This window comes from Struthio camelus, chromosome 1 (genome assembly GCF_040807025.1).
Source record: "Struthio camelus isolate bStrCam1 chromosome 1, bStrCam1.hap1, whole genome shotgun sequence".
NCBI lineage: Eukaryota > Metazoa > Chordata > Aves > Struthioniformes > Struthionidae > Struthio > Struthio camelus.
Window position 1 is genome coordinate 150,530,851 of NC_090942.1, and position 22,492 is coordinate 150,553,342.

Below are 22,492 nucleotides of genomic sequence, written 5' to 3' on the forward strand. Positions count from 1 at the left end.
GTCATGGTCCAGACAGCAGTGGTGGGGCACAGGAAGGAACAAGGTTTGGAGAACACTAGCTCCTTGCCCGTGTGCGTTTGCGCACGTATGCTAGCTAGGATCTCCGTGGGCTGAGGCAGGCAAAAGGTGCTCCAAGATCCCTGGAAGCGAGGGACAGTGCTCGGCTTCAGCTCCATTTGGCACATCCATGTACAAGCCACTTCAAAAGGGTACGTGCGGCCAGGGTCTTCACTGGAAACTTCTCTAGCACTGCCATTATTACACTAACTAAACAAAAGAGGGAAACCAACATGCAAAGATTGAAACTCTCAAAAAGCAGTATTTAGATTTACAAAGATGACCATTCATAACCCACATCTGGGGTTTTTGACTGTTTTTGATCTGCCAATTGTTTTATTTCTTAAAGTACAGTATAATTGTTGCGGCTGTGTAAGTCACTTTATGCTCTTATCTCTTAAGGTATATACTGAAAGTTGTTTTGCTGTTAGTACTTGGAAAAAAAAAATGTTCCCCTTTTTTCCTGTCCAGAAGACAAACATCAATTTTCCTCTCGTTTCCATAAGCATTGCTGGTTTTCATTTATTTGAGATATTCCAGTAGTTTTTTACTGGGTTTTTTTGCCTTAAGAAAGGAAATGGCTTATGAACGTTTTGGCACTTCTGAATTCCTAATGGTTTTGCTAAAACAGGCCATTGTAAATTATTCGTTTATTAATATTAGACATCTCAGAGCAATGTGAAGCTTCTGTGTAGAAATCGTATAAAAGTTGATCTATCCCGGATAGAAACTGTTCAGAAACATCCTATTTAATGCTCATACTTCTAGACAGCTATGAATCCTTCATACTGTTTCTAAAATTTAGGTCAAGTTAAAGCTAGGATTATGCTTTTATACAGATATCTTTAACTTCAGATAAGATGTAAAACTTGGATGAAAATTCTTTCTTATGTAGTTGAAATGTAAAGAAGTAGGTACTTCAGATTTTCTAAAATTCCTTAACTGTTTAAATTTCTCGTTTTCTCCGCTGCAAAATAGTATTTGCTTTATGTAGTATTTCTGCATATTTAGCTTAAGATATTTGAGAAATGCACGCTATGTGCTGTTGCATGAAACTTGAATTGCTAGATAAAACAAATTTGGCACATTTAATATCTTAGCTTGTATATATGTTCTAGACATGCAAAAGTGAATTGAGTTGTAAAGTAACTTTTGGAGAGAGAAAGAGAGAGGTAGCTGCTCAGTGGTGTGAGTTTCTAGTGATACTCCGCAGTTTTGGCAGCATTGCAATTACAAATGCAAAGTAACTGCAACCTGGCTTTCTGTTACTTGAAGAAAAAAATAAGGATGCCTTTAGGCATTTTAATTGATTCTTAAGTACTACAAAAGTATTTTAGGGAATACCTTTTTTTTTTTATAGAAAATGTGCAAGTAAATTTGTTGGGCTTCGGGGAAAGAACACGTATGTATGAGTCTCTCTCTCTCTCCCCTGCTGGAGTAGGGAGTGTTGCCTGTAGAGGTGGTGTAGAAGACCCTCTGCTTGGGGAGTTGTCCCTAAGGCAATCTGTGAAGCCCTTGCTACTGTGACCATGCCAGTGCAGTTTCATACTCAGATATGCAATAGCAGTGTGTGCCTTTGTGGACATGTGTGCCTTTCAGTCACTGCAGTCTTAGCTACATTGGAAGATGTCTGTGTGTTAATATGCAGCAAACTCGTCATTGAAGTGACTAGTTAATCTTCACTAGATCCTTGTGTAGATGCTTGGAGCAGGTTGTAGACTTCACTGTGTAGTGTGTGCTGAGAACAGAGGTGTTTTTGCATTACCCCAACTCAATGGATGAGTTTTGATACCTAAAGCTAAGAACATATGCTTTTTGGATAGTAGAGAAATGCACCACGAAAAAGAGTGCTTTGTCCTCTGGAGGTACCTTCTACATTTTCTTAATATAGGATGCTTAGGCTCTTGGTTTAGACATGCAAGCGATGAGCCTTAACACTGGACACTACAGGTACTCCCCCAAATACCTAAATGGGGATGCAATATGGACTATCTTACTGTTCTGTAAATTCACACATTAGCTTACTCCACACTGCTTTCTCCTGAAGTGCTTTGGTGGATTAAGGCCACTAAGGATAGCTGTTATGGAGGACTTGGTAAAGTCTATTTTACCTTTTTAGGTCTATGTCCTCCCTTTAAGTCCACACCTTTTTTTATTTACCTAGATAATTTGCCTAAGGTTGTGTGAAAAGTCTGTAGAATAGTCAGAAAATAAACTTCTAAGACTATAGTTACTATAGCAAATTGCATAGTTAGTTACCATAGTTGATTTAAAAAAAAAAAAAAAATCTAATTTTCAGGTAGACCGTCATTCTCTAATGAAATTTCACAGAACTTAAGTCAGTGAGTCTTTGGCCGTGGGTCAAAATAAAGACACTTGTTACAACAAATATTACTGTAGGCATGGAAGAGTTTAAGAGAAGTAATTGATAGTTAAAGTGAATCTGTGGATAGATCTACAGCACACTGCTAGAAATGCACTAGCTCAGTTATTTTTGGTGGTAGTAGACAGGTGTGTTTTATTCTTTTTTCCTCTGTATTTTCAAGTACAGTGATTTTGTGATATGGTAGTCTACTTCAAAAAAAAAAAAAACACTTAAGTAAAACTTGGTTTTTGTAATTCTTTCTACATAAAGATCCAGAATCGATTTGAGAAATTCATAGTGGTTCTGCCATAGCTTTTATAGCGTGTTTTAAAACTTAATTTTCATTAATGCCTCAACTGTACTTCTCCTTGTTCCATCATGGTATTAGGGAAGCAGAAAACAGAAGTCTGTTAGAAGTTAAGTGTGAGAGATAGTGACAACTTTAAGTTTAGCTTTGACTGCTAGCATTTCAAATATGATCCGACTTACAATGGAGTGTTGTTTAATATTATATGCATTATCAAAATAATTGTATATTTGCACTGAAATTACTTTATGGAAACCAGATTTAACGTAAACTAGGAGTGTGTGTATGATTCTTTAGTAGTTTCTCCAGCTTGAGAACTGATAAGCTCTTCTCTGTTTAGGAAATTGGTCACTTTACACCATATATTTAATCTAAATAACTTCAGCTGCTTTAATTAAGAAATTTATATTTAGGATAATTATAAGGAATAATCCATATAAAATTCATAGATATTGCAGAGGTCATCAAAAAACAAGATTATAGCAAAGATCTTAAGAATTGCTTGTAGACTGCAGTGGGGAGAGATGGAAGGAAAATGTGATGAGGAAGGATAAGTTAAAATGATAGTGTGAGAATGAAATAACTGTCACTTTGTATGCATTGGGGAAAGCTTTGTCACTGACTGAGATGAGAGAAATTAAAGGAACAGTAAGTTTGGAGTTGAGCTGGAAAGACCTTTCATGGAGATACCAAAGTAATGCATAGATTGCAAGAGGAGTAAACAAGGAGCGTGTTGGTGAGACAGGTGGCCATAGCTCAGGTGCAGAAATTCAATATTGATGAAAAAAATCAGTTTAACTTGATATACACCCCTGCTTGCAAATGATGATAATATTTCACACCTTAAATGTGAAGGTCTAGAGTGATTGAAAGTCAAGGATGATCAAAGCATAAAATCCTGGCATTCCAAAAATAGATGTCTGTAAAATCATGTACTTACATTTAAGCTGTATGAAAGTAATTCTGTTTTTTAAACTTCAGTTCTAAAAGCTGAAGTATATGAGGGATCAAGATCAAAAAAGTAAAATATATACATATTTCTTAGAGAGAGCAAGGCAGGTTTTCTAAAGTCCCTGCTTAAAAATTGGATAGGCTGGAACTTGGTTTCCTTGGATCAGAATACAGCTCTTCCCTGTTTGTGCAGTAGTTTTGATGGTATTGCTACTTTGTTTCTTGCTACTAGAGGTTTCAGGGATCTCTCTCTTCTGTTTTATCATGGAACTCACTAGGGCATTTGGAAAATCATGTAGAGATTGAGGTAATAGTTTTCTTTGTATGAAACGTTTTCTTTCTTCTCCAGGACCGTGAGATCTTGAGGGGGGAAGGAGAAGGAACAAAGGTGTTATTGCTGAATAATACACCCCTCAATAGAGTTACTTTCAGAACTTGAAGACTCTTTCTCTTCTTAAGCAACTGCATTGAAACTCTGATACTAAACCAGCCCATATTAATAGCTAGTTGCAGGAAGTGCTGAGTAGTACCAGCGGATCTGGTACTTCATTTATTCCCTCACGTAAACTCTATATTCATCAACTTCTGAAAAAGGCAACTTTAGGTTAATTATAACAATATGTGATGAAAACTTGCTTCCCATGTTTTAATCTAAATTGAGTATAAAGGGTAGGTGTTAGACCTAATCAAAATATTAATAATGTTGTTTCATAGTTGATATTAATCATAGTTTTAATTAATAACTACTTTTCGTAACTGACATGAAGGCTTTCAGATTTCTTTTCAAAACGTGATGAAATGCAATGCTCTTGGTACTGCATGAGGCTTTGTTCTGTCCTAATTATCTTCAACTTTCAGCCAAATTCTTTAACATGTGCATGTTTCTTTAAAAGTCTATGGCTTTATTAATTGCTCGGCTAGATTTTTTTTTTGTTTTGTTTGTTTATGTATAGTATTGAGCACATTGAATTACACAGAGATACAGTTGTAATTTTTGAAAATATACATTCATCATATATAATTGTGGGAGAAAGGGGAGGATTTGGCAAATAACTTCATTTAAGGGAACTATATACTTTATTATGGTGAGGCAAGATTTTTCAACCTTGAGATTATCTCTAATTGTGGTTTTGTCAGTAGTGTAATTAGCCAATGAACTTTTTTTTCCCCTCTTAATTAAATAACAGAATAAATATAACCTAAGTCATCTGGAATCTTGCAGTTGTCCTGCAGTCGTCCTCACTGCGCTAGTGATAGTTTTACTGGAAACATACCTGGATCACTTTTATTCCATGTATCTTCCCGCTGTCAGTGGCAACTGCACCTCAGTACTATACATCAAAGACTCAATTACCTGTACAGGATCTAGTTCTGTTTTACTCTTAGCCTTGCTTTGCATCTAAATCACTCTCTTTTTCAATGACAATTGAGATTGTTCAGAACTGAACAAGGTCATATACACTGTAGTGTAAAGCTGAATACTGCACACAAACAGGCTTTACCTTTCATTTACCTGTGATCCACAAATTAAATTGTGTGTTAAATATACTTTCATTTGTCAAAATGAGAATCCTCCATTTAAAAAATCTCTTGATGTGTCCTGTCTGATTCAGAAATCTTGTGTTTCAGTGCCTGACTAATCTCTGCCTTGCTGATGCTTTTGAATGAGCTTTGTATGTGAAAGCCCTACTAATCCTTATACTTACTGTTTGAATGTTTGCTACAGGAAGCGAGCAGCTGCAAAGCATCTAATAGAGCGCTACTACCACCAGTTAACTGAGGGCTGTGGAAATGAAGCCTGCACGAATGAATTTTGTGCTTCCTGTCCAACCTTTCTCCGTATGGATAACAATGCAGCAGCCATTAAGGCCCTCGAGCTTTATAAGATTAATGCAAAACTCTGTGATCCTCATCCCTCCAAGAAAGGAACGAGCTCAGCTTACCTAGAAAACAATTCCAAAGGTGCCCATAACAATTCCTGCACTGACAGAAAAATGAACAAGAAGGAAATGCAAGGCCCAAGAGATGACTTTAAAGGTAAGATACTGTTCTAGAATCTTTATATTGTATATTTACTGTGCACAACTATAAGCCATTCGTATTTCAGTGTGGTGGTGTTTTGCTGATGTCTGAAGTACAATACAATATTTGGCCTGAAAATATTTGATTACGAATTTTGAAAAATGGCTCAGTGCCAAACACTACTTCCAAATCTGGTTCTTTACCACATCTGTGTTAACATGTATTTGTTTATTGCCTTCTGAGATTACTGTTTTTGCAAAGAAGTAGTTTTTTTTAATCCTGTTGTATGTCTGCCTCAGTTTTGTTAATCTGCCTTGCTTCATAACTCCTCTGTAGTTAACGAGTTACAAAAGTTATACTTTGCTTGACTAATTCCAGTTTGTGTTAAGAAACATAACAGTTGAAGGAAATATGTTGCAGTGGATGGTAGGCTTAGATGGTAGGATTTTTGTTTTTTAAGAGGGAATAGGACTAAAAAAAAATGGAAATCCTATCCAATAGCATTGTGTTGGACTGCCCAGTCCTTTAGCACCTGTTCTTCTTTTGATGGTACCAGACTGAGCTCTTAGCGTAAATGTTGCATTTTACGAAATGGTGAGCCTTCCAATTATGACCTCCAAAAAATTGTTTTCAAGTGAAGTTGTTTAAGGAAGCATTAGAGAGAAAGACTGTTATATAAGCTGATATCTTGATTGTTGACTAAAAACTTGCTTTTGGAGAGGTCTTTAAAAATCTAACCAAGCCAAAACGTGTTTAAGCTAAGTGATTTATAAGCTAATGTGGGGGGGGGGGAAGAAATAAGGTTCTGTATGTCTCTTCAGTCTTCTATCTAGTTTATCGAACCTTACTTTCTAGCATAGTAAATATATACTGCAAGGGTAATTTTGGCTGTAACTAAAATCTGTGGTGCGAACGGGAATCCCCAAGCTAATTGAACTTGGAGCCATTAACCTTTGAGCAAAGACTATTTTTTTTGAAGCACTATTGCAATAAATGGTATGAACACAACTTTAGATTCGTTTATTGATCCAAGAAAGATGAAACCATTTTCAGAAAAAAATAAAAAGACCTACAGAATCAACAATAAAACATGGCTCTGCTCATGTTGTGAGAGAACTAAGAGGCTCCAGTCAATACTGGCATCCAGTTTGTTCTTTATCTGATGCAAAAGATAGACTTTTCTCCATATTGCTTATGATCTAAGTAAGTGGGAGGGGAAAAGGGATCCAGTGTAGTGTTAGACTGGCAAGAGACGCATTTGGTCTCTGTTTTGGGAGAAATGTTTGTCTCTTAAATTTTTGTATATTTTTAATGGAGGGGTGTGTGTGTGTGTGTGTGTAGAGATATATAGATATCTCTATATATATTATAGGACTTTCTCTCCCCCAGATAGATATCTAACAGTCTTTTTGATCTATCTCCAGAGATGGTCTGTTATCTAAAGTGACTCAGGCTTCATCTGTTGCAGAATCACAAGTATTGTTTGACCTGTCTTTGTAGCTTGAGAGCATTAATGTGTTCTTAAAGCCTCTCTGAGACTCTTAGTTACCTTTGGAATCAGGTTGTATCTAAGGAATCTGACCCTGTAAAACTCTTCCATGATCCTTCTGTGCAACCAGAGTTGCTGGGAAAACTGCAGTCAAATTTTAAAAAAGCCAAGGAAAAGGGTATGCAGCTTGCTTTTACGTTTGACATAGAATGGAAGTTTTAAATTGAAAGACATGCCCTTCAGAAAGAATTCTTTAAATTACTCCTGTAGTGTTAAGCCCTAAAACTATTACCTTTTAGGAAAAATGTGTCTGGAGACTATTGTCAGCATCTCGGTAACGTTTCTTAGATGGCAATCCAAAAAGAAGGAAAAAGTAACACAAAAACTTACAAATATATAAAAAGCATGGGTTAGAAATTCAATCATGCATCTATTGCCATTTCAAAAATCGATATCATAATTAGTCAGGAAAGCTCTTTCAACTCTGATCACTTAAACAGTTAAAGTAGGAACAGAAAGGTCCGGGAACAGGCAATGAACAGACAAGCATGACAGAACTTCGATAAAAGATAATGAGAAGATAATTACTAAATTTGTTAATTAGTGTGTTGTTGACAATTTATAGATCATACACAACCTTTCTTTTCAAAGTCAAAAAATGCTCAGTGAAATTGAAAGGTAACTTCTCCTGGATCACTGATAAAGCTTGACTTCATGTACAGATTTGTTATGGAATATCACAACAAGGTTTGAGGGAAGATCTGTGTTTACTTTGGGTCCCGTAGTTGCAATAGAAAGGGTGAGAAGGAAGAAAGATTGTAAAAGCTCATGAATTTGGACATAAGTAAGCCAATAAGTGACTTGAGTTAGAAGGAAGCTTCATTTGTGTTTGGTTTGTTCTCCAGTTGATCGGTACCCAATACAGCTGTATCGGATGTTGATCACAGAACATAAAAATGGAGCAGATAATTATGGCAGGTCAGTTAGAGTATGATCACAACATATGCCAGTTTTAAGGCATGAAACTGCAAATTAAGTACTATTTTAACTGGAAACGGCACATGCTTTGTGCCTTGAGTGCTACAACTGTAAAAGAATGACAGGGGAAATCATGTTGGAAGTATGGGAATTTGAAATGTGTTATATCAGTAATAAACTTTCAGTTTAGTGGTAATTATTATGCTGTGATTAGCATCTGTGCCCTGGGGCCAATGAACTTGAGGCCATGATCATCATTTTGAGGAGCTGTGGCATAGAACAGTATCTATATCAACTGTTAAATTTCTTTTAGACCAGTTTCCTGCTTGCATGTGCACTGCAGCAAATAAGAACAGTAGATGTAGTACTAAGCTTGCAGTACATCATAATATTTTCCAGTGCTACTGTGTGTGTATGTATGTTGTGTTTTGCCTGTTTTTTCGTAAACAGGACAGGTCTGAGTTTTGAAGCTTTTTCACTGTTTTCATACTGATGTGAAGTTAATCCCGATAGCATGATATAAACTTAATCTTTCCTATGTTAGAAGTAGTCTGCAAAAATCAGTAGGTTGTCTTGCTTTGCACCATTTTGTTTGTATTTTTAACCTAATGATTGCTCGGAGTGAATATTAATGTAAGCAATCTCATTTTAAAATGTTTTAACATACACTGTCTTTACCATTAAAACAACATGCTTACTGCTTTCCAGAGGTGGCTGTACTCGTGTTGTCTAGGGATACAGTTCTGTGATGTGTGTTTTCAAAGCTATAGAGAAACTATTGCACAGATTGAGTTCTAGTTCTAAGTGTGGGTTTAGAAGAGTTTGAATATTTACACTGGCACATGCTTTCAAGGTTCTGAAAAATATATTTGGTAGTAATCTTACTGATTCTGCTAGTAGTACTGGTAGTAAATCATACACCTGGTGTGAAATCATTTTTGGGTCCCAGTATAGGATTAGCATAGAAAGCTGTAACTGATGCTTTCTCCTCCTCTTTTCCAAAGAGAAAGGAAGATAAAATTAACAAAAGGGCCACCAAATGAATTATATCACATTGGTAAAAACCGACAGGTATTTGGAGCCCATGCAAATGAAGTCTGTAAACCAGCTTATTGATTTGAATAGCATGTTGATGAATATACTTAAATTGTTCACTTCAGTGAGACCTAATGTACACAGAAATAACCCACATGGCCAACTGTGTGTGGAATTCGGAAGGCAGCGTAAATTTCTGAGCGTGTGTTGTGTTGTCTGGAATGACTTCTGAGCATCAGTTTAATATGAAAGCTGTAGCAGAAAGCATTAGAAACAAAAAAAGTCTTATCCTCCAGTTAATATACAACAAAACAAATTGCTGAATCTTTTCTTCAGGATCTGTTGGTGGAAAGAGCATTGATTTCAGAAGCATGTGGAAAGAAGACGTTGATACAATTTAGTTCGGGTATAGCTTAATGACTTGTGCCTTGGCTGTGCAGGCTTACCAGAAGCATTGGTGTTCTGTCACGCAGTTTTATTCATGAAGTCTTTTGAAGTTTAAACATCTTATTGTTTTAGTTGCTCTCGTTTAGGCAATGCAATACTATTAAACATTACCAAATGTCGTGAATCAGCTCAAAAATTTTCCTAGTGCAGCTGGTTCTCCAGTCATCGACATCCATGAATAAAATGTTAGACTACATCATAATGAAAAAAATCATGAATCTTCATATTAGTGAAATTATGAAGTATATCGGTCTTGAATTTATCATGCACTGACATTGTCTTTTTCCAGAGTGTGTTAATGATGACATGAAATGCAGATTCTTGATTAGAAAAAGTTAGAAATTTGATTTCTCTTTTTAATTTTATAGATGTGACTTTTCTAACAGAAGAGAAGATCTATGAAATTCTTGAACTATGTCGAGAGAAAGAGGATTATTCCCCTTTAATCCGAGTGATTGGGAGAGTATTTTCTAGTGCTGAAGCATTGGTACAGAGTTTCCGAAAAGCCAAGCAGCACACCAAGGAAGAGCTCAAGTCTCTTCAAGGAAAGGATGAAGATAAAGATGAAGATGAAAAGGAAAAAGCTGCCTGTTCGGCTGCTGCTATGGAAGAAGATTCAGGTGCATCGTCGTCGTCATCATCAAGAATAGGTGATAACACACAGGGAGATAACAACCTCCAAAAACTAGGCCCTGATGAAGTGTCTGTAGATATTGAAGCGGTCAGGCGGGTCTATGATAGATTACTTTCTAATGAAAAAATAGAAACTGCCTTTTTAAATGCACTTGTGTACTTGTCACCTAATGTGGAATGTGACTTGACTTATCATAATGTGTACTCTCGGGATCCTAACTATCTGAATTTGTTTATTATTGTTATGGAGAATGGCAATCTTCATAGCCCAGAATATCTGGAAATGGCTCTGCCGTTGTTTTGCAAAGCAATGAGCAAGCTGCCCCTTGCAGCTCAAGCAAAACTGGTCAGGTTGTGGTCTAAGTACAGAGCAGACCAAATTCGGAGAATGATGGAGACGTTTCAGCAGCTCATTACTTACAAAGTCATAAGCAATGAGTTCAATAGTCGTAACCTAGTGAATGATGATGATGCTGTTGTTGCTGCTTCAAAGTGCTTGAAAATGGTTTACTATGCAAATGTAGTAGGAGGGGATGTGGATACAGATCACAATGAAGAGGAAGATGAAGAACCCATCCCAGAATCCAGTGAACTAACTCTTCAAGAACTATTGGGTGAGGAAAGAAGAAATAAAAAAGGGCCTCGAGTGGACCCGCTGGAAACTGAACTTGGTGTTAAAACTATAGATTGCAGAAAACCACTTATCCCTTTTGAAGAATTTATTAATGAACCACTGAATGATGTTCTAGAAATGGACAAAGATTACACTTTCTTCAAAGTAGAAACAGAAAATAAGTTCTCTTTTATGACCTGCCCCTTCATATTGAATGCTGTTACCAAGAACCTGGGATTGTATTATGACAACAGAATCCGGATGTACAGTGAACGACGCATAACTGTGCTTTACAGCTTAGTTCAAGGACAGCAACTCAACCCGTATTTGCGACTTAAAGTGAGACGTGATCACATCATAGATGATGCGCTCGTCCGGGTAAGTCATGCAGCAATGTAGAACTTAAATATGTTGGTTTTGGCTGGTGCAAGCTGCGCAGCCTTTGACTAATGGAAAAAGACTGGTTGAGAATGCAGTATTTGATGTGTTAATTTCCTCTAGGGAGGCCAACTACTGTATCAGTACCATGTTTTCTTTGTCCTCTGGACTGTCCTGGATCACCATCTGATAGAAAGATTCTTTTTTTTTTTTCAGATGGAAGTTTGAATTAAAGCCGTTCAGTTGTGTTCTTTCTTGGGCACTTCAGAACTTCTAGATATAAAAGTTTTGAGTGACTACAAGATAAGTAGAGCTTCTTATTTCCCCAAGTGTCGTTGCAATTCTGTGTAAATAAGGTTAGGACTGAGAATGAGGAATTACGAACTATCAGTACCTGAGAACTGTGACAGCAGCCTGCCTCTAAATATGCTGACTCCTTAAAGGAAAACTTAAAAGTAATTTGTTGATGCCTTCTTTGAAGACAGGATGGAAACTATGGAAAATATTTGACAGTAAACTTTTTTCCATAAATATAGCCTTCAATTTTAGGATCTTTCCTCCTTTCTTAGTTTTTGTTTACTCAGTTGTTACTGCTTCAGGAGTTCATTTTTGTGTGTTCTGTTGTTAAGTACAACAGTGTTAGCAAATTGTTTTAATTTAAACTTTTTTAAAGCTTGTTGTTGAATAGCCAGCCAGATCATGTGTTTAGGGAGACTTTAAGAACAGTATCTCTTTTCATCTCTCTATTCAGCTGTTACTTGCAGTTAATTTTTACCTCTTCAGCTTCTACTGAAGGTCAGTTGTGAGGGCTTTAAATGAGCTGCCACCTCAATTTTTTTGAGTAGCTCTTAATTTTCAGATAGTCTGGCTGCTTCTTGGGAACTGCTGATATTATGAGTTAGGGAAAAGCTTTGCATCAAGCACCAACAGGAAAAAATTGCAGCATAGAAATGGCTTTTGTCTGTAAGCTCAGTTATTATGTTAGGCAAATGGGAAACATGCTGTTCTAAAGTTAAAGTCTACTCTGTACCAGTTATCTAATTTAAGAAGGCTCCTTGTACTTTTGCAGCCTATATGGCTTTATAGCTGTATCCAATTATATTTTGTCACGTTTATATAATGGAATTTATTTCATCAGTTCAGTTTGGCTTTCAAATAAACAAGCACTGAAAGAAGAGGGAGGCAAAGTACTATTGCTCTAGGAGAGGATGGGCTAAAACGGGTAAGAAACTAGTTTCAGGGAGGTGTTCTTCTAAATATCAGTTCCAGAAGAGAGGACGCACACCTTCTTCCTTATGCTCATGGTACAAAAGAAAATATGTAAATAAAACACATTCTTCTACATACTGCTTGTTGTGGAATGGAGTTGAAATCTTTGAGGACAAAATACATTGTGCTGCTTAGAAAGCTCATGGGCAGCATCAAATTGGTGTAGTTACTGTACCTCAGCTGGGCCGCAGCGGTTGTCGCTGTTCACATTCTTGGTCTGTTGGAAATGTAGATAACTTAAATCAGTTTAAACTCTAGCACATTCATTTAAATTGTGATGCGTTTGCAGCAGCCTGGCACAGCACAGAAGTCTACAAGCACGTGTCTGGGCAGTTACCATAGATCTTTTTATGGCTGTTAAGCTAGGCTGCCAGAACATGTTAAATTGTGGTGACCTGACTCTGTCAAAACCCCAAGGAGAGCAGGGATTTTAAACTGTTTATTCTGAGACAGAAAATAAAGGAAAAAGATATATTTGCTCTAAATTCAAGCAATGTGAGCTAAATTGCTCTTGTCAATGAGAACAAGTTGCAGGCCAGGCACTTTCCGCAAAAGTGGGAAAGAGATTATATTCAAGCAAATGGAGATGAATGAAGACTCACTGTCATAGTTGGAGGAAGGGAGCTGTAGATGTTATTTCAGGCAGATGCAGTGGGACAGCTGTTTTGAGATAATGTGGACTTAAAGGAAACTGTGTTGATTAAATATACTTGTTACAGAGGTCACCTTTTAACTGTTGGTATGTTTTAATAGAAGATGAGAGGTATCTGTGCTCAAGAAGAGTTTTTAAATAAGAGAAATAAAGGGAATAAAACAATACAATGTCTGTTTATGGTAATGTGCCTATGTCCGTGTTTGTTTTTGTTTCTCTTCATTTTAATATCAAAAAGGATGCAGTAGACGAACTCTTTAAATTTATTTCCATTCAGATTAAATGACGGAGAGGGCGTGAAAGATGGCATAGAAAAGATGAATAGGGAAATTTTTCGTAACTGGTAGCACCCTGTTGTATTATCAGAAAGCAGGCTTAACGTAAGCAAAAGGACATATTTTTCCCATGCAGTGTACACTTAAATTATGGTTCTCATTCCCCAGAGTGTAGATACTCAAGAAAGTAAGTTCCATCAAAACTGTTAAATACAGGCTTTTGGCTGTGACCCATAAACACACCTCAGGAAGTCTCCAAGATACAGTCTGCTGGGAAAATACTGTTCCGTATTTTCTGTTTTCTTATGTTTTTTCCAACAGTGGATGTCTGATCCGTCTGTTTTATATACTGCTGTTAAAGGTACTTCCTGTGTCAAACTGGGAAGTGATTTTAGTAACCTTCACAATTTGCTTCCACTTCCTAATTGATGTGAAATAGGTCCCAAAAGAAATCTTCAGTCTTATGTCCCGGTCCTGAAAGTGACTCGCTACGTCTGGTTGTAATCCAAATCGGAACTGCAGGTCAAGGGGGACCTTCCTGAAGTAACTTCAGGCTGGGGTTTTTTGTTTTGTGTGGTTTTTTTTTTTTGGGTACCCTTTGCTCATTCAAGGAACAGTCCAGAACTTGGGAAATCACTTAAGGCAGGTAGCGTGTGCTTCAGTAGCAACGTTGGCAGCAGCAAAACTATGTGAAAGCTGCGTTGTGTGAGTGTGCATGGGTGATGATTGCAGGCTTGGATGTGGTATTGAACTTTGGAAGGGTCTCACTGAAAGCTATTAAAAAGATGTTGCCAAGGTAATAGTCATCATGTGTAAAAGCATTTTCTTACATCTGTTCACTGTCAAAATAGTTCTTAAATATATTTAAATTACAGGTGAGTAATATTTCTAACACTTTACTCTTAGGCATTTTAACTTCAGAGGTTTGAATTTTATGAAACTCTTGATCTGAAAACTGTAACAGAGTTCTTTGAGTTGTAAGTAATTTCATATTAATCTCACTAGACCTGTATTTTTGGACAACAATCACTGCAGGCATTTTTGACTGTATGGATTAACTCTCTGATAATTGCATGCTAAAAGCATTCTCAAAAATATTGGTTCAAATGAGGATGATCTGAATCATATTTTTTTATATTCATGCTGCATATTTCATACAAATCCATCAGTCAGCTTTGATAATGTTTTATCTTTGCAAATGTACTGATCTGTGCTATTTGGTCAAGCTCATTAAGTTATCAGCAAGCTGGTTTTCCCTTAGTTATCAGCAAGCTGGTTTTCCCTTAGTTATCAGCAAGCTGGTTTTCCCTTATCAATACTGTAAATACTTAAACTTGTAGAATTCATTCTGTAGGTCCTCTCGCTTTTGGGACTTGACTTCATTATAACAAATACACGCACTGGCAAGTGATTTTGTTACTCTAGAGGTTTATCACTCATGTGATATTGAGAATTTGAAGTAGTACCTTTTAAATACTTGTTTAAAGCTGTTAGTAAAAGAATCATAGTTTACTCTGGAACAAATAAAGTTAAGCCGAGCTCTCATTTGCAGATTCATTGTTCAGTTTCTTTGCATGTATGCGATCAGAAACTTTATTTTTCTGTTTATTAATATGGACCTAATGAAATGTGCTTTTCTGTATTATATACTTACTGTATACTTGTAGGCGTGTTAATCTGAAAAATTGGGAGGTGTGGTAAATGCTAGTCCTCTCATTTATTACGGAACGGTTACATTTGCAAGTTGGTAGCTCAGTTCTCGAGTTTGCAGTCCTGGAAAGCAGTTAACCTGCCTTCTTATGTCTGCCTGGTTTCTGTTTAAAAGGTTAGCTGGGCTCCTGCTGAGTCACATTATGTGGATGTGGTAACACAAAAGGAAGTTTATCCTCAAATCCCCTCTTCTGCCTTTTCATCCCCTAAAGGCTATTTCTTTCATCCCTTTCCTCTGTCTCTACACTTTTTTGGCACAGGTTATGTGTGAATTTATTTGAAAGTAGCAGTAATTTAAAGCTGCGATATGCAAGTTCTGCAAGTGAATATTTGGTGCCTTCCTTTTGCAGAATCTTGCTGATACTCACTCGCAAACTAGAAACTCAGTCTGACAAATTACAGGTTGGTTTTAGAGGGCTGGCAGGCAGCAAGCCTCTCTTATTTACAAATGACCGCTGAATGTATTGATCACCAAAAACTTCAATGTAGCAGCTAAAATCAGCAGGCAGATTCTTCCATAGCTTATCATAAACAAAGTACTCGCAGAGCTTTGAGCTGCATTAAGAGAAAGTATGTGTTTATATGTGTTCAGCTGAAAAATAGCACTAGCGTGCATTCGTTGCATGCTGTATATGTCTGACTGAATTGATGTAGGAGGCTGTACAAGCAAGTATATGCATGAACCATAAAAATCACTTTGATGTTTCTTGGTCACTTTTCTTTAGGCTACTACTTCACATGCAGTTCTCCTCAAAACATAGTGACTGATATGTGTCATGAGATGTCGCTGGTACTTTCAAACTCAGTTATGTTCATGTCATTTTTGCCTGCTAGCTTGGAAAGTATTCCCATCACTGTCTTAAAAGGGAACTTTTATGTTACATTGCAAGAGCTTGATTTATTTTTTCTTATTTTGATAGCTAGAACTGAAGAGAGGTTATTTCAATTACTATCAATTTTAAGAAGGTAACTAAACTCCAGTGGAAGATATTAATGCAGGGGTCTTTCAGGAAAGCAGAATGTTCGGTAGATGAAGTCAGCTATCCAATCTCATATGCTATGGCACAATAACATGTTTCAACCAAGAAAATACAGATATTCTGTATAAAGGGATGTCTCAGCTTTCAGCTCTTCTACATATAGATGGTCAATTCTTGGTGATACGGCTTCAGACATGTAATGCACATACTTTCTGGGAAATGTAATGGAAAATGTAATGATGACTTTATCTGCTTGGCCAGACAAACCATCATGATAGAAAACACACAAGTTTTCCCAAGTTTTAAAACTTTGGGAATTCACATAAACTCAGTCTGTGTTTATGTGGCAGCATCTCTGTGACAAGATTGAGGCTGCTTTTATGATTTAAAAAAAAAAAAAAAGACAAAAAGCATTTAAATTGAGGTTCATACTTTCTTTAGAAGCACTGCTGCAGTTCTGCTGAAATTCAGTGCTTATTTAGTATAGTAACTAATACTATGTTTTCCGCTGAGTTCAATTTTTCTTCTTAAGCATCAGTGTTGAGAGATGCAAACATTCAGAGGAGCAACTAAATCCGCAGCCTTCAGTTGAGCAGCTTAGCAACATTGTCCTGGTTATAGAATCTACTTCAAGAAACAGCAGGCTTTGACTCTCAAAATACTGGCTTTTTGGTAATCCTTTATCTGATTTCCTCGCAGGCATTCATGCAGTCTTCCAATCTGCCCAACTAGCAATGCTCAATTGAGTGTTCCTTTCCCCGATTTTAATACTACTTTTCTTTTACGACACTCACTGCAGCCTAGCAGTTTCTGCCAAAAAATTGATTTTGAAGTAATTTTAAAAATTTCTGTATAAATGTGAGCACTCCGCTTAATACAAATGCGTCGTTATGACACAAGAGAACCTTTATGCTGTGGCAGAGGTTTGCTGTCCTGAAGGAAATGCACAGGCAATACCTGCTTTGTCAGAACTTTGTAAAACTTGCCAAGTAGTTAATTGCTGGTGGTAAATATTGCAATGCCAACAAAGTCATGAATGGGAAGAAGACAAGTAAGTATTATTAGTATCAGTTGTAAGTGGAAAGGATTCTGACAAGGAGGATTCTGTGCATCCAGGTTTAACCAATAACCTGTACTTATGGTCTTCAGATACTACTCCTCTGTTTTTAAAAACAGCCATCAGTTGTATTTAGAAAAAGGATCAAGCTCTGCTGAGCTATTCAGGAACAAAGTTTATTTTTGTTTTTTACACATCTATAAAATATGTCATTTAAAGTTTACATGAAAGGCAAGATACAAAACCACACTGTTGTGGTAAGCTTGTGATGAGGATATCCTCATCACGTGCTATCAAAGTGAGAGCAGCATGGAGCACAAGCTGTCCTTATTGCAGAAGTAGTCTTGACAAAATACAATGAATTTTAAATAATAAATCTTAGTCTCCGTAAGGGCTAAAATAGTTTGCTGCAAAGGATGTTAGTAGAGTACCAAATGGACAGAATGCTTTAGGTAGCTTATAGCTAAGTTCTCCAGAGAACCCTGTAATTTCTTATACATTCTAATTTGAACTCTCTTGTCCTCATTTTTGGGGCCCTCGTGGCATGTGGTGTGGTGTGGGGGGTGGTGTTTTTTTGTTTGTTTTTTGTTTTTGTTTGTTTTTTTTTTTTTAAATGAGCTTTATACACCGTGGATTTATCGTATCTCTCTTCCTGGTACCAGTTTTCAATACCAGCTAATGTCATTCTCCCCACACTTGCTCCTTTTGCATGAGGAGCTTCAGAGTCTTAAAAACCATTTTGTTAACCACCTTTAGCTTTGTCACTCATCTGCCCTGACATGCTGCTTGTGTAAAATGATTGGTTGGTTGACTTGACAGTTGTCAGGAGAAGACTCATCTCACTGATGGTACCATTTTACTATTGGTGTCGTTATTTTCTTCTTTTTGCTCTACTTTGTTCTGTTCACTTAGTCTTTTAAACTTCTGTAGTTAAATTCTGGGACAAGGCTGTGTTGGCATGTGTATGTGGGTAGTGTAGTGCCATAAAAAGAAATGGGTCAGCTTGTTAAGAATAGTAATTGGTAAGTACGCTATCCTGGATGATAGACAATCTCACCCGATAATGTGGTCTTGGTAGGTGAAAATACAGGTGCGTGCCTTGCTTTCTTCCTGTTGGATTTTCTTCATAGCTGTGCTTCGTATAATCATACTGCACAGGTTTCCCGTTTTGTTTGTGCTTTGTTTGTGCAAAATATTCTTGCATAAGATCTGATTTGATTTGAACTTCTGATAATTGAATGGATAAATTTGTGTGGGAGAAAAGTGGCACAGACCTGCAATGGCCTTTATATAGAAATTAAACCCTTTCTTATGGAAGATCATAGCTTCTCAACTTTCACTTCCATGGAAGCAATGCAGTAGCCCTGTTTGAAGGCAGTGGAAAAATAAGTGCAAGAGATTTCTGAGAGTTCTTCACCAGGGTCAAGAGAAAAGGAAATCGGTTTGACTGTCATGTCTTTTACTATTTTCTTAGTGAGATATAAATATTGTCTTTTGTCTTCCACTGTAAATTATTACATGAAGGTTCCAAAAGAGTTTCTGTATAACCCGTCCATAAAACCCTCAGTTGTGAACTATGTGGATCAAATTGCATTCTCTGTTTGTTTTCATATGAATTTAGTTATCTCAGTAATGCATCTTGTTTTTATATTATCTGTGCATTTTGTCCAGTACAGTGCTAATCTATGTAGAATAAGTGCTTACAAGGAAAAAAAAAAAAAAAAAACCAAAAAGCAAAAATGGAGGACACTAACAGACTTATTTGACTGGCATATCAGAGCTCTGAAAAGTTTCTCACTGCATTAATCCTCAAATTCTAATATATACTTAGAGTACTTTAGCATCAGTATTGATTCCTTATGTTTTACAGTTGTGACTTGCTTTTTTTTCCTTGGGTTTTGAGGGTGGTTTTGACTGAGGTTTTTTAGTATTCCATTGACTCTTTAAGAGAGTTACTAATGAAATGCTTTTATCTGTTCACTCAATAGCTAGAGATGATTGCCATGGAAAATCCTGCAGACTTGAAGAAGCAATTGTATGTGGAATTTGAAGGAGAGCAAGGAGTAGATGAAGGAGGCGTTTCCAAAGAATTTTTTCAACTGGTTGTGGAAGAAATCTTCAATCCAGATATTGGTATGTTATCTAGTAAAGTACTAATTTCTCTGAAGTGAAGCTTTATGCAGTGTATTTCTACATCTGCTGCTTTTTTTTTTTTTCCTGAAGTTCCCCAGATTCCTTGGTGATCATGAGGGTACCTCACCCATAGAGGCTCAGCATTTCATCATCATTCATCAATCCTAAGGTGGAATGAAAGGACTAAATGTTTAGTGAAAGCTGCTATTGTGCATTTATATCTGTATCAGTTGTACAGGGTTCCTTTGCAGTATTCCTTTGTTTGTTCTCTCACCTTTCTCTTCGCCTTGCTTCATGATTAGCTTCTAGAATTAGTAATCAAACCAAAGAGGAAGAACTCCTGCAATACAACCAGAGTAGGACTATGGTGAGTTTTTGAGCTATTTCCTCTCTCTTCTCCCCCAACTTGAAAATCTGATAAAGGCAAAAGCTCTCAGCTCTTCTAACGATTCGGTCTGAAATTATGCAGATCTAAAGTGTGGCATTAGTGTCAAATTTGAATGTAGATGGTTAAGAAGAACTAGGAGTAGTCTGCTATAATATTTAAGTCAAAGTTTTTTTACCAGTTTAACAATCACATTTCCCTGTTATTGGTTTGTCCCTTGCTTCCGTACCAGTCTCCCATGCTTCCATTTTTATACTTTCTGTGGATTTGAAAATCCTTTATTTAGCAGTGAAAGTTAAGGTGGTTCTGCTCTCATAGGTATGCCTGGAGATGTGTGTGTTCTGTAAAAAGGAAGTAGGATAGCTTAATATGACATGGCTAGCAACGTTCTGTATTGCAGCTTTCCTTTTTTCTGGTGTTTTATTATGGTTTTTATATACCATAGTCTTAATTTTTGGTCAGTGAATAAAATGTTGCATTTTACACTTGAAGTTTTTCCACATATGGGTCTGGGCAAACTGTCCGTCCTCCATTAATAGCAATTTGCTAGAGTTGTTTGTTTTTGACTGTTTAACTCTTCCATCATCTTTCAGAAAGTACAAGCCATCACTTTTACTGTGCCAGTAATTCAGAAGTCACTGTAAACTTCAACCAATTCAGCAAATGGAATGCAGGCTTCTACTTTTTCTCCTACGCGTGCTTGTGCACATCAGTCTCTGATTTCCAGTTTCCTTGCCTGATACTAGTCTTTGTTTATGTGCCACCATGATAGTTCACTCTGTCCTAGTACCTTACTGAGATAAGTAATCTTAGTTTTTGATAATAGACCAGGCTCTTTGAATGAATTTACAGTTCATTCCCTTAGCTTCAGCTGAATGAGAACTTAGACTTGAACTCTTGGCTAAGGGTGGCATCATACGTTCAGCATTGGGAGGTGTTTGGTGGCTGTATTTATGTGTCTTTATAACCAATTCATGTGTGTCCTGTAGGTAGTAAATAAACATATTTTTTAAGAGCTGACAAGGCAGATTCTTGTGTACTTCATCTTCTTGACCACATATATATAACTTGCAATGTCTGGAGGAACCTGCATGCGTTTGGTAGTCTCTGCCTGGGAATCACGAGACTTAACTATACAAGCTACAGATCACTGGGAATATACTTCTCCTTGTCAAGGAGAGTCTTCCCTCTCCCCCCCTCCCCCCTTAAGTCTACATTTTTGCATTTGTCTTGCTTTGGTATCAAGTCTGATTAGCAACTGATTTCATCTTGGCACTCCTTTAAATAGTTCATAGCCTGTATGAAAACTCTTGTTTAATGAATAAGAGCCAATTTAGTGGCTTGCTACAGCCAAAAGGGTAGGGGACTCCCTCCCTCCCTTCTTTTGTCTGTGCTGTCCTGTCCCCTCCCTCAGACTCTTAGCATGTGCCAGTTTGGCTGTTTATTGAAGCCTGCCATGAATTTACTCAGCTTGTGAACTTGGCAGGAAATTAGTCACTTTTTTCCTCTGAATCAGTTACCTTACTTCAACTGATCCAGCTAAGGGAGCTGGCAAAATCTGCCCCTTTCAACAGTGACAAGCTGTTAAATTTGCAGTCCCTTCTGTGAAACAACAGCCGGGTGTTATGCTTCCCCTCAAGTTAGGATACGTGATAGCTGCAGCAGTTCAGTGGGCCTTGTCGAGTTTCTAAAAATCAGTTAGGTATCTAACTGGTTTAAGTTCATATGTCATGGTTAATCCTTGCTCCGTCATCATGGCTTCCAGTTAAGAAGTAGGACTGCATCCACTCCCCCTCTAAACAACCGGTCACTTTGAGGGAGTCTGCGTGGATGAGTCTGTGAAGGAGGGATATCACTTTATTGTAGGTGGAGTTCTTCAAGCTGATTTCTTCTGTGTGGTTTCTGACTATATTCTTTTCTTGCACTGCTGTATGTATCAAAATTAAAATCTGTGTTGATAATGTGCTGCTGTTTCTTTGGTAATGGAAGGAGATGAGACGTTGTGTGTGTACTGCTTCAGCATACACGTTGCAGGATGCTATATAGCAGGCTTCATGTGCACCTTTTCACGTACTTTCAGTGGGTAATGTGAATAATAACATTATGAGGAACTCCAGGTACCCCAAGTAGCTTCTCTTTCCATCAAGTATAGTACTAAATTAAGTATGTTTTAGAGTCTTTCTAGTACAAAAGTAGGTTTATAGAGGTGTTGTGCATGTCACTTTTATTGAAATGTAACAATAATTGTTTTAAACCTCTTTTTTTTTTTTACAGGTATGTTCACATATGATGAATCTACAAAACTGTTTTGGTTTAATCCGTCCTCTTTTGAAACTGAGGGTCAGTTTACACTGATTGGCATAGTATTGGGTCTGGCTATTTACAATAACTGTATACTGGACGTACATTTTCCCATGGTTGTGTACAGGAAGCTAATGGGCAAAAAAGGAACTTTCCGTGATCTGGCAGACTCTCATCCTGTAAGTTCATTATGTTCTTTTGAGTTCGTTACTGTATTTTCCAGGCAATAACTCCATCTAGATTTAAATTAAACACAAGATTGCTGTCAGAGGTGGAAGTGAAATAACTTGTGACTTGTGTGAAGAATCGGTTGTATTTCTTAAAATAAATTGGTAAGCAATAAAATCTGCTACTGCATCTCATTTGGAGAAAGTGTTATTGTCTAATGAACAAATAATAAGCCTGGATGTCAACAAACCTTGTCCTGTTTCTTATGTACTGCCTGACTTGCTTAA

At 37.1% G+C, this 22,492-nt stretch overlaps 1 protein-coding gene across 10 annotated transcripts in view; it reads left to right on the forward strand.

Annotated features, from left to right (window-relative positions):
• UBE3A (ubiquitin protein ligase E3A) overlaps nt 1–22,492 on the forward strand; it is a 55,781-nt gene that overhangs the window by 26,899 nt on the left and 6,390 nt on the right. For all 10 annotated transcript variants that reach the window (XM_068923389.1, XM_068923397.1, XM_068923362.1 and 7 more), the window contains 4 exons: nt 5,407–5,717; nt 10,020–11,275; nt 19,207–19,351; nt 22,011–22,216. In XM_068923389.1, the coding sequence (XP_068779490.1) occupies nt 5,407–5,717; nt 10,020–11,275; nt 19,207–19,351; nt 22,011–22,216 (1,918 nt within the window). The remainder of the gene's footprint in view (nt 1–5,406; nt 5,718–10,019; nt 11,276–19,206; nt 19,352–22,010; nt 22,217–22,492) is intronic.